The following is a 16,164-nucleotide window of genomic DNA, read 5'->3' as shown; positions in this document are numbered from 1 at the left end:
GGCTAAAAGTCCAGGCCCATCCTTGGGAGTGGGCGGCCTCCCACTGGATGGAGGCAGCATCCAGCGCACTCACCGGGAAGGGCAGTCTCTCCGGTTGCAGGCGATGGGCTGCACAGCAGGGCGCACCTTCCCTGCGCAGTGGGTGGGGTTGACCTCCGTGCTGTTCAGGAGACACCTCAGGCGGGGCTGCTGAACCCCTCTGTTACCACAGGAGGCTGAGCAGGTCGCCAGTCTGTCCACAGACCACCAGTAATCTATCACAGAAGGGGGATCAGAGGTGAAAAGAAGATAGCATCAATGCCCATGTTGTTCCTTCAGAGTGGTGGGGTGGGGTGTGGTAGGAATGAGATGCTGTTATGAAGGAGGCTCTGCCCTGCGGTAGGCTCCATTTCCCACCGATCTAGGCAAGTCACGTGGTCTCCAGGGGCCTCCGGCCGGCTCATCCATAAAGTGAGTACAGTAGCTCTCATCTTGTCATGCTACTGCGAGGACTGGATATAAAGAAAGTACAGGGCCTAGCCCAGTGCCTGGCACATAGAACTTCATCAGTGGCTGTAGCTCTCGTATTTTTTAACCTACCTACTAAAGTACTCTTTCCTTCCATTAGTTTACCAGAAAGTGACTTTATTTTTCAACAAAGAGATACAAAAATATCAGAGGTACTTAACAATCATATTTAGAAGTCTATACTGGAGTTGGACTTTGTATATCTTACAGAAAAACAGCCTATCCAGAGAGGCTCACTTTTCACGATGATGTCGGTCAGAAAGGCCATTTCTTTGGATTTTCTATTTAGGGGTCTGGGACTGACTGGTAGGAAAGCTGTTAAAAATAACTGGGCTGGGGCTTCCCTGGTGGCGCAGTGGTTGAGAGTCCGCCTGCCGATGCAGGGGATGCGGGTTCGTGCCCCGGTCCGGGAAGATCCCACATGCCGCGGAGCGGCTGGGCCCGTGAGCCATGGCCGCTGAGCCTGCGTGTCTGGAGCCTGTGCTCTGCAACGGGAGAGGCCACAACAGTGAGAGGCCCGCGTGCCGGAAAAAAAAAAAAAAAAAAAAAACAAAAAACTGGGCTGGTAAATTTTGAATGCTTATTTGCACTCAAAAGATTTGTGTGCTACAAATCTTGCAGATAGGCACTGCCTTCTGGTTTTCAGCAGAGAGTGCCCGTCTGGCAAGAAAACGCAACATTGACTTTCCTGTGTGGAAAGTGAGATGGCGGTGGAGGCCTCAGGAAAATCTCCCCCCTTATGTGCTATTCTGGGATGAACTCTGTCCCTTCCCACGGAAACCTCCATTTTAGGATACGTGCAGTAGAATTTTGCTTTCCCTACAAGTATCACACATAGGCCACAGGTAGAACCAGTCTATGGAAAACTCAAAAGCCTCACGTAGTTTCTATAACAAGGCCAGTCTGGGCTCCTTTCCCACTGTTTTGGGCTCATTCACAACCCTTTCTTGGGGCCGTGAATGCCAGGCCCCACCCAAGGGCTCTCTGACCTGCCCAGGTGCCTGGAAGGTGAATGCATGGGCCACGCAGACTCCTCAGTCTGCTCGTGGACAGGCCACAGAGAAGGTGCCAGGAAGGCACTTGGCGTGTGACTGCAGCTGGAGACTTCTGGATGATCAGCGGTCCTGGCACCAGCCCTGGTTCTCCGAGGCAGGGGCAGTAACCACGTAGTTCATATCGAGAGGTAATTTTAAACCAGCTCAACAGAGAAAACTTGTATTTTCTTAGTAGGCAACTTTGCGAGTGTGTGTGTGTGCTCTCTACTAGTTAAACCAGCATAAAGGAAACACATTTGCTTTGCTATATGGTGAGATCTCCTTGGTCCTGAGAAGCAGTAACATGACGAGCAGAAGGGCGCATCTATGAAAGCAGCACTGACTTTTCTGGGTTCTGCTGAGATGGGGGTGGGTGGCTTTTCTGAAGAGCCTCACCATATGGCAACACGGTTGGGCTTCCATTTGCATGTTCTAAGAACCACTGGAGATCAGAAATCACTTTGTTCTGCTGGAGAATTAGATTTCCAAGTAGACTCTCTTCTTCAAGAAACAAGCCTGGCACCCAACACCTGAAGGGTTTCTTACCTTGGATCACTAAAGAGGCCTTCTGGACGAGCATTCCCGCCTCATTCTGAGCAAGGCAGCTGAATTCCCCTTGAGACCCGCCACTAAGATTTGCAACCCGGAGAATCCGTCCGGCTGCCAAGATATGATGCGTCAGTCCTGTGGTATTGGCAACTGGCTGGTCACCATGGAACCAGGTGATATTGGGAGTAGGGTGGCCTTTGATGGGGCAGCCTAGAAGGAGAGGTGAGGAGAGGTAAGCCATGGATAAAGCCAGTAAGGACACATTCCTGATGAGCTGTTTGACTGTTTCCATGGGTTTTGAGGCCATACCTTTGATGTGGCTTCCCCATGGCATTTTTCTTATGTTTCCCATTCCCAAGCAAACGGGAGATGTTTTTATGCTCTGGATGCTTGGAGGGTGACTGTTAACTCATTCAATTAAAGTAAAAATTCCTGGGGAACACAAAGTACCTATTTTTGTCTATGTCCCTGTAATAACTTAAAAAAAAAAATGAAGCAATTAAGATTTACTCATTGGACATTTTCTCAAGTTAATTAGTTCCTATGCCAGTTTTATACTGAAAGAAATCACTTCTTCAAATGCAATGAGTTGGGGGAAAAAAAACCCCACGTACTATATAGTAATAGTTAGGAATCAAACTTTAATTGGTAAATGTCTAACGTCTGCCTCCATTTTACTCTGTGATTTTCAAGCCAAAAATTTTCAACAGAGACTAGGAAAACAATTTTAAACACTGATCTCATTTCTCTATAGGTCAAGAACCTTGGCCTTCTGACAGCTCTTCTGACAATCAAGCCTGCGTTGGACATGTACAATGTTATACTTATTACATAGTCATTGAGCCTGTTTTGATACATTAAAATTCCAAAATGTTAAACTGAGATACGGTGTCTACTCAAGCCTTTGTAGCATAGAATTAGTAAAATAAACTGATTACAATTGTGAGAGAAAACTCATTACCTCTAAATTCGTACTTGCTGAATTTGCTGTTGTGACCCCAGAAACTTAGCTTCCAGAGGAGATTTATTTGGAGGTTTAAAATGCAAGATACATCATTCAAAATTAAAGATAGTGGAGGTTTTCTATCAGTTCAGTTAAAAAATATCTATTTGGTGCCTAGTGTTCTGGGGACAGTAAAGCTAGTTAAGATTATCTTCTCTCTTGCAAGGAGATCCCAGCTGGTATGGGATGCAAAAAAGCACACCAATAAAACTGAGATATAAGGCAGAAGATGAGATCAGTGAGACACACAGATGGTCACAGATGGATGTGTGTGCCGATGGATCTGTACAGAGAATGGATTTTCTAACGTTGTTCTGTGTTCTGGGGGCAGCACTGTTAGAATTTTTATAGTATGGCAGCGTTAACACAGGAAAGGTCTTTAAGAGATGATCTAGCTTACTGCCAGAGGAGAAAACTGAGGCCCAGAGATGTTAAGAGACCTTCCCAAGATCCAGGCGGGGCAGATCTTCTATCTGACTCACTGTCTTGTGTTCTTTCCCCCATACCTACTGCTTGTCTGGTTAGACGCCAACAATTTACTTAGGCATCTTGCTACCTGCTTCCTTTGTCTGCGTACTCCCTTCATTCCCTTGCCTTTTTACATTTTCACTGTGGTTGTATAGGTTGAAGAGGTGGGAACAGACTACTTTGAAGAAGGGCCCTGGAAAAACAATGCTAAAGTTGACCCTCAAAATTTCAGTATGGAATATCATGTTATAGGACCCAATTTTTCACTTCTCGCCCTGTGGACTCACTCTGCCATGTAACTTTACAGGGCCGTCCCATGATGGGTGGGCTTTACTTCCCCACCTCCTTACTTAAGGTTTGGCCATGTGACTACTCTGGCCACTAACAAACACTAACAATGAACAATCTGAAAAGGAAATTAAGAAAACAATTCCATTTACATGAGTATCAAAAAGAATAAAATACTTAAGAATAAACTAAACCAAGGAGGGGAAAGACTTGTACACTGAAAACTATAAAACATTGCTAAAAAAAGAAATTAAAATCATAAATGAATGAAAAGATATCTCACGTTCATGGGCTGGAAGACAATTTTGTTAAGGTGTCAATACTCCCCAAAACAAACCCAATTCAATCCCTCTCAAAATCCCAATGACTTAAAAAATTGTTTCTGCATAAGTAGAAAAATTCATCTTAAAATTCATATAGAATCTCAAGGGACTCTGAATAGCCAAAACAATCTTGAAAAAGAACAGCAAAGTTAGAGGTCTCATACTTCCTGGTTTCAAAACTTATTACAAAGTTACAGTAATCAAAACAGTGTGGAACTGGAATAAAGGCAGACATATAGACCAATGGCATAGATAGAGAACCCAGAAATAAGCTCTTATGTATATAGTCAATTTTCAACATGGGTGCCAAGACCATTCAATGTGGAAAGGATAGTCTTTTCAACAGATGGTAATGGGAAAACTGGATTTCTACATGCAAAGGATGATGTTGGATCCTTACATTAAACCATATACAAAAATTAACTCAAAATGGATTAAGAACCTAAACATAAGAGTTAAAAGTATAAAACTCTCAGAAGAAAACGCAGGGGAAAAGTTTCACAATATTGGATTTGGCAGTGATTTCTTGGATATGACACTAAAAGCACAGGTAACAAAAGAAAAAAATTAGATATACTGGACATCATCAAAATTAAAAGCTTTTGTGTATCACAGGACACTAACAACAGAGTGAAAAGGCAGCCCACACAATGGGAGAAAATATTTACAAGTCATAGATCTGATAAGAGATTAATATCCAGAATATAGAAAAATTCCTACAACTCAACAACAAAAACCACCAACCAATTTAAAAGTGAGCAAAACACTCGAATAGACATTTCTCAAAGATATGCAAATGATTAACAAGCACAGGAAAAGATGTTCCACATCACTAATTGTTACAGAAATGCAAATCAGAACCAATGAGATACCACTTTATATCCATTAGGATGGCTATTATTAAAAGAAAAAAATTAACTAGAATTGGTGAAGATGTGGGAAAATTACAACACTTGTGTATTGTTGGTGGAAATGTAAAATGGTGCAGCAACTATGGAAAACAATATTGAGGTCCCTAAAAGAAAAGTAAACATTAGAATTACCGTATGATCTAGCAACTCCACTTCTGGCTATATACCCAAAAGATCTGAAAGCAGGACTTGAATAGATATTTGTACACCAATGTTTATGGCAGCATTATTCACAATAGCCAAAAGGTGGAAACAACCCAGAGTTCCATCAATAGATGAATGGATAAACGAAATGGGATAAATATATATGATGACTATTATTCAGCCTTAAAAAGGGAATAAAATTCTGATACATGTGACAACATGGATTAAACTTGAAAACATTAATTTAAGTGAAGGAAGCCAGACACAAAAGGACAAATATTGTATGGTTCCCCTTATATGAGATACCTAGAGTAGTCAAATTTGTAGAAGCAGAAAATGGAATAGTAATTACCAGGGGCTGGCGGAATGGAGTATTGTTATTATTTAATGGTATGAGTTTCAGTTTGGGATGAAACATGGATATGTTCTGGACATGGATAGTGTGAAGTTGTACAACAATGAGAATGTAATTAATGCCACTGAACTGTACACTTAAAAATGGTTCAGATAATAAGTTTCATGTTATGTATATTTTGCCATAATGAAAGAAATGAGGCAAAAGCTGCGCTGGGCACCAATTTCAATCCTAGACCTCAAGAGACCTGGTGAGTTTTTGCTTGTGCTCTCATGCCTTTGCCGTCACTGAAGAAGAACATGCCTCGACTGGCCTGATGATCTCAAGGGGAGGATTAGAGAAATGTGGAGAACAGCCAAGTCCCTCCAGCCAAACCCAGTTTAGATCAGCTGAACTAAGTAAGAGCAGTAGGAATAAATGATTGATGTTTTAGCCACTGAGTCTTGCATTTATTTTAATGCAGAACCTCTTTTTTTTCAGGGGTTGGGTGAGGTAGCTAACTGATACATTTAGGGAGTAGGGGCTTCCAGAGCTCCTTGAGCCATGGATCCAAGGCTTCCAGTAGGGTGGAGTTTCTCCCAGTATACTGACCCAGCTCTCACCTGACCTGGATCTTCTCAGGTACTCTGAAGGAGCAGGCTCCCCACATGCTTCTGGTGGCATCTAGGCATCTATATGCCATGAGGTCCGTGGTGGTGTCACTGTACTCCCGTTATGAAGTGGGTGTGAGAATGGCCTTGGGGAGAGGTGCATAGAAATCAGTCCACTGGGGACCTCCAGAGACCAGCAGCACCCACTCCCTCCAGCCCAAAAATGTTGCCTGGAGTCAGACGTGGGTTTCATTTTCTAATAAGAGGCAGGAAAGCTGTGCGTTTGTTTAGGCATAGCATGATTTCAAAAGTGAAGCTTGAAACAAGTACAGCTTTTCAGACTTGCTGAAACAGACAGATATATGTCTTCCTATCACATCTGCTTTAAAGAAAAAGAGGTACCATATGCTGTTGAGATGCTGGCTCCGTGAATCCTTTCGTTTGGTCAGTGTGCATGGAACGCGGTGAGGCTGACTAGATTCCAAATTGAAAAATAAGAACCTTGCTATTCCCAAGGAAACAGGAGGTACTTGGCCAGAGAATCTCTCATATTTAGCTCGTCTTTTTTTCCCAACTCCATTAGGACTGATTTTCTGAGACACTATTTAGGCAGGAAAAGGAGTGGTAGCAGCTACAGGCTATTTTCTATGGCTGATAAAGTTACTTATCTAGGATCCAGAAATCTTAGCTAAATAAGCAGTACATTTACATAACAATTACATTCAAAATCCTTCCTCCTTCCTGGAATCAGAGGCCAGAGTGAACAGCCAGGATACCTCTCTTAGCCCATCGGGGTCTTGCATCTTGGATATATTTCCAGGGTCTTCTAGCTTGGTGATCCTAGTTGAGGCATGAGGGCTGCCATGGATATGGTGTTCTTGAAACTCAATTTGAGAAAGACTCTTGAGTAGCAGTGACTAAGACTTTGAGTCTTTGAGAGGCTGCCTTCATAGTAATCCTTCTCACTCTGAAACCTATCCGGGTGAAGGTCTGTTTTGTAGAAAGTTTTTAAAGGAAAAGCAGTTATGTTACTTTCAAATGCAGTTACACAGATACATGACTCTCAAGGAGAACTCTAGATTTTGGAAGGGCTCTTTGGCTTCTGTTTTCTAATCTATAAATGAGAGCTTTAGATTTAATCAATACTTTTCAAGTTGATGTTCCTTGGGGCCCTAAAGTTTTGCAGAGGTATGGGGGAGGAGGGGGGGGAACCTTGATAGGGAATCTGCATAGATGGGGCTTTGGGGTCTCCGTTCCCATTTCACTCATAGCAGAATTACATATCAGGCTTCTGCATAAGAAGATTCTTTTATTGGTAACCAGTGAATTAGATGATTTTTAAGGTGCTTTTAGGTTCCAAGCGTTCTCAGCATCATCTCAAATTCATCATTCTCACCCCTCTTCTTCTCAGATAGGGCAAAGTAGACTTAGTCAATCTATATTGTTTAGGTCAATATGTAGTGAAATTGAATTGTGCCAGTGAAGTGCTCCTGGAAGAGAAGTTATATATGGAGGTTATTCGGGATTAAGATAAGCAGAGATAGTAGAAGAGGAGGGCAGTCTAGAAGATACAGTATGAGCAAAGGTGAAAAGATGAAAAACTGGTGATGTGTCTTTGAGAAATGACTGGTTGACTTGACTGGAACATGGAGGACATAGATGATGCTGGCATGGTGGGTGAGAGATACAGTGGGGAGGATCTTGAAGGCCAGAATCTGGTCTTTTGGGAGCCCCTGCAGGTTTCTGAAGATGAGGGGGTGATCTAGGTTGGCTTTAGAAGAATCAGTAAGGTGGTTCTTTCCAAGATGCACTGGCTTGAGAGAAAGGAGAAGCTAGGATATCAGTTCAGAGGTGACAAGAAATGAGACATATTTGCAAAAGTAGCTCTGACAGGATATGAGGAGGATGGGGGTAGAGACAAAGAAGAGAAGCTAGAGAGACTGGAACACTAGTGGGATTGTTAACAGAAGTAGGTAAATCAGGAAGAGAAGCTATTCCTTATTTCTACCCCTAGAGATGGATAAGTTTAGTTTTAAGCATATTGACTTTAAAGGTTGTGACAGAACCAAAAGATGGAAAAATCCATTGAGATGATAAAGATAAAAATGGAAGTTAGTTAGCGGTAAGAACTGGAGATAGATTTTGGGAACCAGTCTCATAGATTTATGGAAGGAGTCTTCAATGAAAAGAGGTCAGGTCTCAGGACAAGACAGCGGGAGAATTCTAACATTCAGTGATTGAAGAAGAAATAGGAGGTATTAAAGGGCTCTGTGGGATAGGAGAAAAATTGAGACCATGTGATGTCATGGGACTCCAGAAAGGAGAGGGATTAAACAAACAGGTTGTTAGCAAATAATTGATTTATATAAGAATTTGTGGAATGAATGAGTGGTTTCATTTTTTTTAATGAAAATAACTAACCAAACATATTCTTTCCACAACCACTCTCCACCCCATGTGCCCAGGTAATATAAAGGTAAACTTCATTCCAACTCACGTTTGAGTGATCAGAAATTTCGAGTTAGTGGAATTGGAAATAAAAGTGTTCTGTATAATCAGAACATACCATTCAATGCTATGTTCACATATTTCTTTATTTAATTTAAGAGAGAATTTACCTCTGGGTCTTGAATCTTTAGAAGTGTACCAACAGCTGTGTTATTAAGAAAATAAAGGATTAAAGAAGAGGGTGAATGAGAATGCTTTAAATGTTGCAAAACAGGGACAGAGTAGATCTCGGCCAGAAAACTCTCAAAACAACTTGACTAGGGATTCTAGCATCCAGTAATGGTGAATAACTAGGTTGGACTAGTCTTAAAATTTAAACAGCAGCAACAACAACAACAACAAAATACACGAAACAACAACTCCTGGAAAGCAGTGAAGAGTGACCAAAAGCAATGGCAGAAACAGAAGGGGAGTCGTCCTAGAAACCCAGGAACTGCAACAGGTGGGATTTGCTACCTAGTGGCTCTTTGCCTGAGGAAATTCCTCAATCCCCAGACGGCCCAGATTGCTGGAAAATGTATAGCTTCATTGTCTTGAGATGTCAGAGGACAGTGTCTGGGGGCTGTTAGAATAGCTGGAAAGTTAAGGGGGGAAATCCTTTAAGATAAACCTTAAAATCTATATAAGTCCTGTCCAAATTCTTTTTAGCAGACCCCAGAGGAACCCAGCAAAAGAGCATCAGCTAGAAGCTGACAATAGAGTGGAGAATTCAGTCGGTGCCCACTGCAGGGAAGACAGAAGTTGGAATTTGAGCCCAGCCAAATTAACTGCCTTTTAGAACAAAACCAAACACTCTTCATAGGAACATAACAGAATGCCAAGTCTCTCTAGTATATCATCTATAATTTTCATTATACTGGGTTGGCCAAAATGTTCGATGGTTTTTTCCCATTAGATGGCTCTAGTAGCACTTAGTTGTCTTTAACTTCATTCAAAACAAATTTGTTAGATTGTATGTGACAGCTGTCATATCAGCGTGCATTTAAAAAAAGTTACCAAAATTGGTGAATTTTTGTGTAGCCATTTTAATATTGTAGAAGAAAAAAAGCAACATTTTTGGTATATTTTGCTTTATTATTTCAAGAAAGGTAAAAATGCAAATGAAACGCAAAAAAGGATTTGTGCAGTGTATGGAGAAGGTGCTGTGACTGATTAAACATGTCAAAAGTGGTTTGTGAAGTTTCATGCTGGAGATTTCTCGCTGGACGATGCTCCACGGTTGGGTGGACCAGTTGAATTTGACAGCGATCAAATAGAGACATGAATTGAGAACAATCAGTGTTATACCATGAGGGAGATAGCCGACATACTCAAAATATCCAAATCAAGCACTGAAAATCATTTGCACCAGCTTGGTTATGTTAATCGCTTTGATGTTTGGGTTCCATGTAAGTTAAGCGGAAAAAAAACCTTCTTGACAGTATTTCTGCATGCGATTCTCTGCTGAAACGTAATGAAAACGTTCTATTTTTAAAACAAATTGTGATGGGTGATGAAAAGTGGATGCTGTACAATAATATGGAACGGAAGACATCATGGGGCAAGCAAAATGAACCACCACCAACCACACCTTCATCCAAAGAAGGTGATGTTATGTATATGGTGGGATTGGAAGGGAGTCCTCTATTATGAGCTCCTTCCGGAAAACCAAACAATTAATTCCAACAAGTACTGCTCCCAGTTAGACCAAAAGCAGCACTCGATGAAAAGCGTCCAGAATTAGTCAACAGAAAGCACATAGTCTTCCATCAGGATAATGCAAGACCGCATGTTTCTTTGCTGACCAGGCAAAACCTGTTACAGCTTGGCTGGGAAGTTCTGATTCATCCACCATATTCACCAGACATTGGACCTTTGGATTTCGATTTATTTAGGTCTTTACAAAATTCTCTTAATGGAAAAAAATTTCAATTCCCTGGAAGACTGTAAAAGGCACCTGGAACAGTTCTTTGCTCAAAAAGATAAAAAGTTTTGGGAAGATGGAATTATGAAGTTGCTTGAAAAACAGCAGAAGGTAGTGGAACAGAAGGGTGAATATGTTGTTCAGTAAATGAAAAATGTGTCTTCTGTTTTTACTTAAAAACTGAAGGCACTTTTTTTGCCAACTCAATACAGTTAAGAAACACTAGGTAAGAAAAAAATGTGATCCATACTTAATAGAAACAGCAGTCAACAGAAACCAGTCCTGAGATGATGCAAGTGTTGTAATGAATGGACAGTGACTTTAAAGCAGCTATATAAATATGTTTAAGGAGTTAGAGGAAAGTCTACTCATAATAAATGAAAAGATGGAGTATCTCACTAGAGAAGTAGAAACTGTGAAAACAAATTCTAGAGCTGAAATGTGCAAAAAATGAAATGAAAAATTCACTAGATGGGCCTAACAGAAAATTGGAGATGACAGGAGAAAGGGTCAGTGAACTTGAAGATAGTTCAGCAGAAGAACAGAGGGAAAAAAGACTGAAGGAAAATAAACAGAGCTCCATGGACCTGTGGGAAAAAGTTTAATATATGTGTAATTGGAGCCCAATATGGAACGAAGAAAATTAGACAGAAACATAGTAGAAGAAATAAAACTATCAAATCTCCCAAATTTTGAGAAAACCATAAAGTTTCAATAAGGTTAACAAACCACCTAGGAACATCATACTCAAAGTGATGAAATTAGCAGATTAAAAAAAAAATCTTGAAAGCCATGATGGAGTAATAAGGACTGGGTTTACTCTCTTGCCATAAATAACTAGAAAACTGGACAGAAATGTATGAAATGGCTGTTTTCAGACATTAGATAACAGACAGTAAAGGGCTGTGATCCCTGAAAGAAGAGAAATAGATTACGTGAGCCTGGTGAATTCTCTGCCTTCCTGCCTGGAGGTACATTCTGAGCTGCAAAGTAGGGAGGATGTATTAGTTTCCTAGGTTGCCAGAACAAAGTACCACAGACTGGTTGACTTAAGTGACAAAAATTTATTGTCTCACAGTTCTGGAGTCTAGAAGTTTGAGATCAAAGTGTCAACAGTGTTAGCTCCTTCTGAGGGCTGTGAGGGACGGTCTGTTTTATCTCTTCTAGCTTCTAGTGGCTTCCTGGCAATCTTTGGTGTTCCCTGGCTTGGAGATGCATCACTCAAATCTCTGCTTTCATGTTCACGTGGAGTCCTTCCTTGAGGGCATGCCTGTCTCTGTGTCCAATTTTCTCCTTTTTATCATGACACCAGTAAATTAGATTAGGGCCCATCCTAATGACCTCATCTTAACTTGATCATCTGCAAAGACTCTGTTTCCCAATAAGGTCACATTCACAGGTACTGAGGATGAGAGATTTCAGCAACCTTTTGGGGGGACACAATTCAACCCACATCAGAAGACTATCCCAAGCAGAGCATGACAGTCTGGACTAATTAGCGAGACAAAGAACAGAGTTCAGTGAGGTTGAGGCAGCCGGAAGTTGAGCAGAATTCTGGAAATGAGGGCGTTACGTAGAAAAAGGGCCCCAGAAATATGCGTAACTTCCTCTTGAGTCTTTGCCCAAATGAAGATGTACATGCATAGAGTGAAACTCTAAAAGATTGGCCAAAGATCAGTCAGGGAGCTGTGAGTTTACTATTTCCCAAAGCTCAAGTAGGGCTAGAAGGGCTTCAAGTTCTGACCAGCCAGAGTGCAACATCCTTGTTCATCATCAGAGGAACTCAGTAGAGACCCCCGAGGAGCCCTAGGGTAAAGGTCACTATAGACCTGCTCTAATCAAACTTAAGAACAAACTTCAAAAAGATCGAATTAAACTTTGAATAACTTAACTGCTTAAGAGAAGAAAATCCAACAATCACTAGAAGAAGACAACAAAATCCAAACACATAATGATATAAAATTTACGTTGTTTAGCTTTCAATCAAATATTACTTGTTAAGTCAAGAAGCAGGAAAATGTGTCCCATAACAAAGACAAAAATCGGTCAGTGGAAACTTATCTAGAAATGATAGGGATGATGGAATTAATAGACACGGATATTAAAACGGTACTAAAAATAAGTTAAATATTTAAAGGGAAACATGTACATAGTAAGAAAGTGGAAGTTATAAAAAGAATCAAATGCACTTCTAAAAACGAAACGTATTTTATGAAATGAAAAATTCACTAGATAGGATTAATAGAAGTTTAAATACTATAGAAAAAATATTTGTGATATTAAAGATGTAGTAATAGAAATTAGCCAGAGTGAAGCAAAGAGAGAAAAAGGCTGAGAAAAAAAAAATCAAGTGGTCAAACATATGTTAGCCAAGGATGTGGTTACATGGGTATATCTGCCAAAATTGGCTAAAATATGTGCATTTTAATAATTGTAAATTTTACCTAAAAGAATAATTGAGTAGGGATGGGCGTGGGAAGTAGGTGGAAGTACAAATAAAATAGGAATGGCAGGAAGTTGTTTTTTGAAGCTGGGTGATGAGTGCACGGGGTTCTTTATGCTGCCCTGTTTACTTTGTATATATGTGAAGTTACCCGTAATAAAAAAAGGGAAAAAACATGAAATTATTGATCATCAGAAATGACTCAGTGTCCAAAAAAATTGCTTTTCACATATTATTTATTCAGCTTTATGCTTCTTCTTTAAAATTTTAACAAATTTTTAAAAACTGCTGTTCCAGCCTATTTGCAGATGTTTACTCAAATATTTTATAACCTGCCCAACTTAAAAATTCCTGCTGGTAGAATCGCTAAAGCAATCCTGAAGGAAAAGAACAAAGCAGGAGGCATAACCCTCCCAGACTTCAGACAATACTGCAAAGCTACAGTAATCAAAACAGCATGGTATTGGCACAAAAACAGACAGATGGATCAATGGAACAGAACAGAGAGCCCAGAAATATATGCACACACCTATGGTCGATTAGTCTTCAACAAAGGAGGCAAGAATATACAATAGGAAAAAAATAAACAGTCTCTTTAGCAAGTGCTGTTGGGAAAGTTGGACAGCCACGTGTAAATCAATGAAGTTAGAACACACCCTCTCACCATACACAAAAATAAACTAAGAATGCCTTAAAGACTTGAACATAAGACATGACACCATAAAGCTCTTAGAAGAGAACATAGGCAAAACATTCTCTGACATAAATTGTGCAAATGTTTTCTTAGGTCAGTATCCCAAGGCAGTAGAAATAAAACCAAAAGTAAACAAATGGTACCTAATCCAACTTACAATCTTTTGCACAGCAAAGGAAACCATAAACAAAATGGAAAGACAACCTACAGAATGGGAGAAAATATTTGCAAAAGATGTGTCCAACAAGGCCCTAATTTCCAAAATATATAAAGAGCTCATACAACTCAACAACGAGAAAACAAACAACCCTATCCAAAAATGGTCAGAAGACCCAAATAGACATTTCAGATGGCCAATAGGCACATGAAAAGATGCTCAACAATGCTAATTATTAGAGAATGCAAATCAAACTACAATGAGGTACCACCTCACACTGGTCAGAATGGCCATTATTAAAAAGTCTACAAATAACAAATGCTGGAGAGAATGTGGAGAAAAGGGAACCCTCTTACACGGTTGGTGGGAATGTAAGTTGGTGCAGTCACTGTGGAAAACAGTATGGCGGTTCCTCAGAAAGCTAAAAGTAGAGTTACCATGTGATCTAGCAATCCCACTCCTGGCCATATATCCAGACAAAACTATAATTCAAAAAGATACAGGCACCCCTATGTTCATAGCAGCACTATTCACAATAGCCAAGACATGGAAACACCTAAATGTCCATCGACAGATGAATGGATAAAGAAGATGTGGCACATGTATACAATGGAACACTATTCAGCCATGAAAAAGAATGAAATTGCCATTTGCAGCAACATGGATGCAACTAGAGATTACCATACTAAGAGAAGTCAGAAAGAGAAAGACAATTACCGTATGATATCACTTAAATGTGGAATCTAAAATATGACACAAATGAACCTAGCTATGAAACAGAAACAATCACAGATATAGAGAACAGGCTGGTGGTTGCCAAGGGAGAGGGGCTTGGGGGAGGGATGCAGTGGGAGGTTGGGGGTAGCAGACGTAAGCTTTTATATATGGAATGGATAAACAACAAGGTCCTACTGGATAGCACAGAGAACTATACTCAATATCCTATGATAAACCATAATGGAAAAGAATACATAAGAATGTATATATAGACATAGATATATAGATACAGATATAACTGAATCACTTTCCTGTACAGCAGTAATTAACACAACATTGTAAATCAACTATACTTCAATTAAAAAAAATCATGCTGGTAGGTTCCCCTTCATTCATTTAGCTCTGTTGAAGTCAGAGATCACTTTCCCTTGTATTGATACTTGTGTCACCCTTGACTGCAACAACTTTAGTGTGGTTGCTTTGTATGGCAGAAACTGCTAGTTATCCCCTCATATCTGCCCTCTCCTTCTTAGTGTACATGAACCCCTGATTTTTACATAGGTACATAGCTTCCTGGAATAGAGACATTTCCCATCACCCCTTGAAATAAGGTGTGGGCCATGTGATTCCATTCAGTGACATGAGAGGGAAAGTGATATATATACCTCCTGGGACATGGCTTTCAAAGAAAAGAACTTGCCTTTCTTCCCCCTTCCTCCATCCTGCCATTGAGAATGTGTATGTGGAGCAAACCACCTGGCTTAGGTGGATGAGGGCAATACTCCAGGATGACAGAGCAGCAGGAATTTAAAACATTTTTTGCCTGGGTCCCTAGGTGACATGGTAGTTTGCCACACCATGCCTGGAATGTCTTTTTCTGGACTTCTATGTAAGATAGGAATATATTCCTCTCTTGTTGACTGTTACTTTGGGTCTTTGCTGTAGGTTGCTGAATGTATATCCTAACTATGACAATCCTAAATATTCTTTCCTTACTGAGGCAGCCTCCATCTGCTAGATAGGTTACTGTATTTCCCTTCACATCTGGACACTGACCACAGAGAATATATGTGACTACTCATCTTGGATTGAAAATGCTCTTAGGGGACTTCCCTGGTGCTGCAGTGGTTAAGAATCCTCCTGCCAGTGCAGGGGACACGGGTTCGATCCCTGGTCCGGGAAGATCCCACATGCTGAGGAGCAACTAAGCCCATTCACCACAACTAACGAGCCTGCACTCTAGAGCCCGCAAGCCACGACTACTGAGCCCATGAGCCACAACTACTGAGCCTGCATGCCGCGACTACTGAGGCCCGCGCACCTAGAGCCCGTGCTCCGCAAAAACAGAAGCCACTGCAATGAGAAGCCCCCGCACTGCAACGAAGAGTAGCCCCCGCTCGCCGCAACTAGAGAAAGCCCACGTGCAGCAACGAAGACCCAACGCAGCCCCAAAAAACCAAAGAAAAAAGAAAATGCTCTTAGGAAAGTCTACTTTCAATAGGAAAGGGAAAGTAAAGACCAAAGTAAACTAATTATAACTAAAGTGAATGACCAAAATTGAAGGTCATCT

General features: G+C 40.7%; 1 protein-coding gene across 2 annotated transcripts in view; it reads right to left on the bottom strand.

The window, feature by feature from the left end:
* Window positions 1-16,164, bottom strand: part of ADAMTSL1 (ADAMTS like 1) — a gene marked incomplete at both ends in the record, with an annotated part of 462,446 nt that overhangs the window by 35,789 nt on the left and 410,493 nt on the right. For both annotated transcript variants that reach the window (XM_082843595.1, XM_082843596.1), the window contains 2 exons: window positions 74-254; window positions 2,088-2,300. In XM_082843595.1, the coding sequence (XP_082699721.1) occupies window positions 74-254; window positions 2,088-2,300 (394 nt within the window). The remainder of the gene's footprint in view (window positions 1-73; window positions 255-2,087; window positions 2,301-16,164) is intronic.

This window comes from Leucopleurus acutus (assembly GCF_964270905.1).
Source record: "Leucopleurus acutus genome assembly, chromosome: 7".
NCBI lineage: Eukaryota > Metazoa > Chordata > Mammalia > Artiodactyla > Delphinidae > Leucopleurus > Leucopleurus acutus.
The sequence above is the reverse complement of the archived record's forward strand: the minus strand, read 5'-3'. Positions and strand labels throughout refer to the sequence as shown.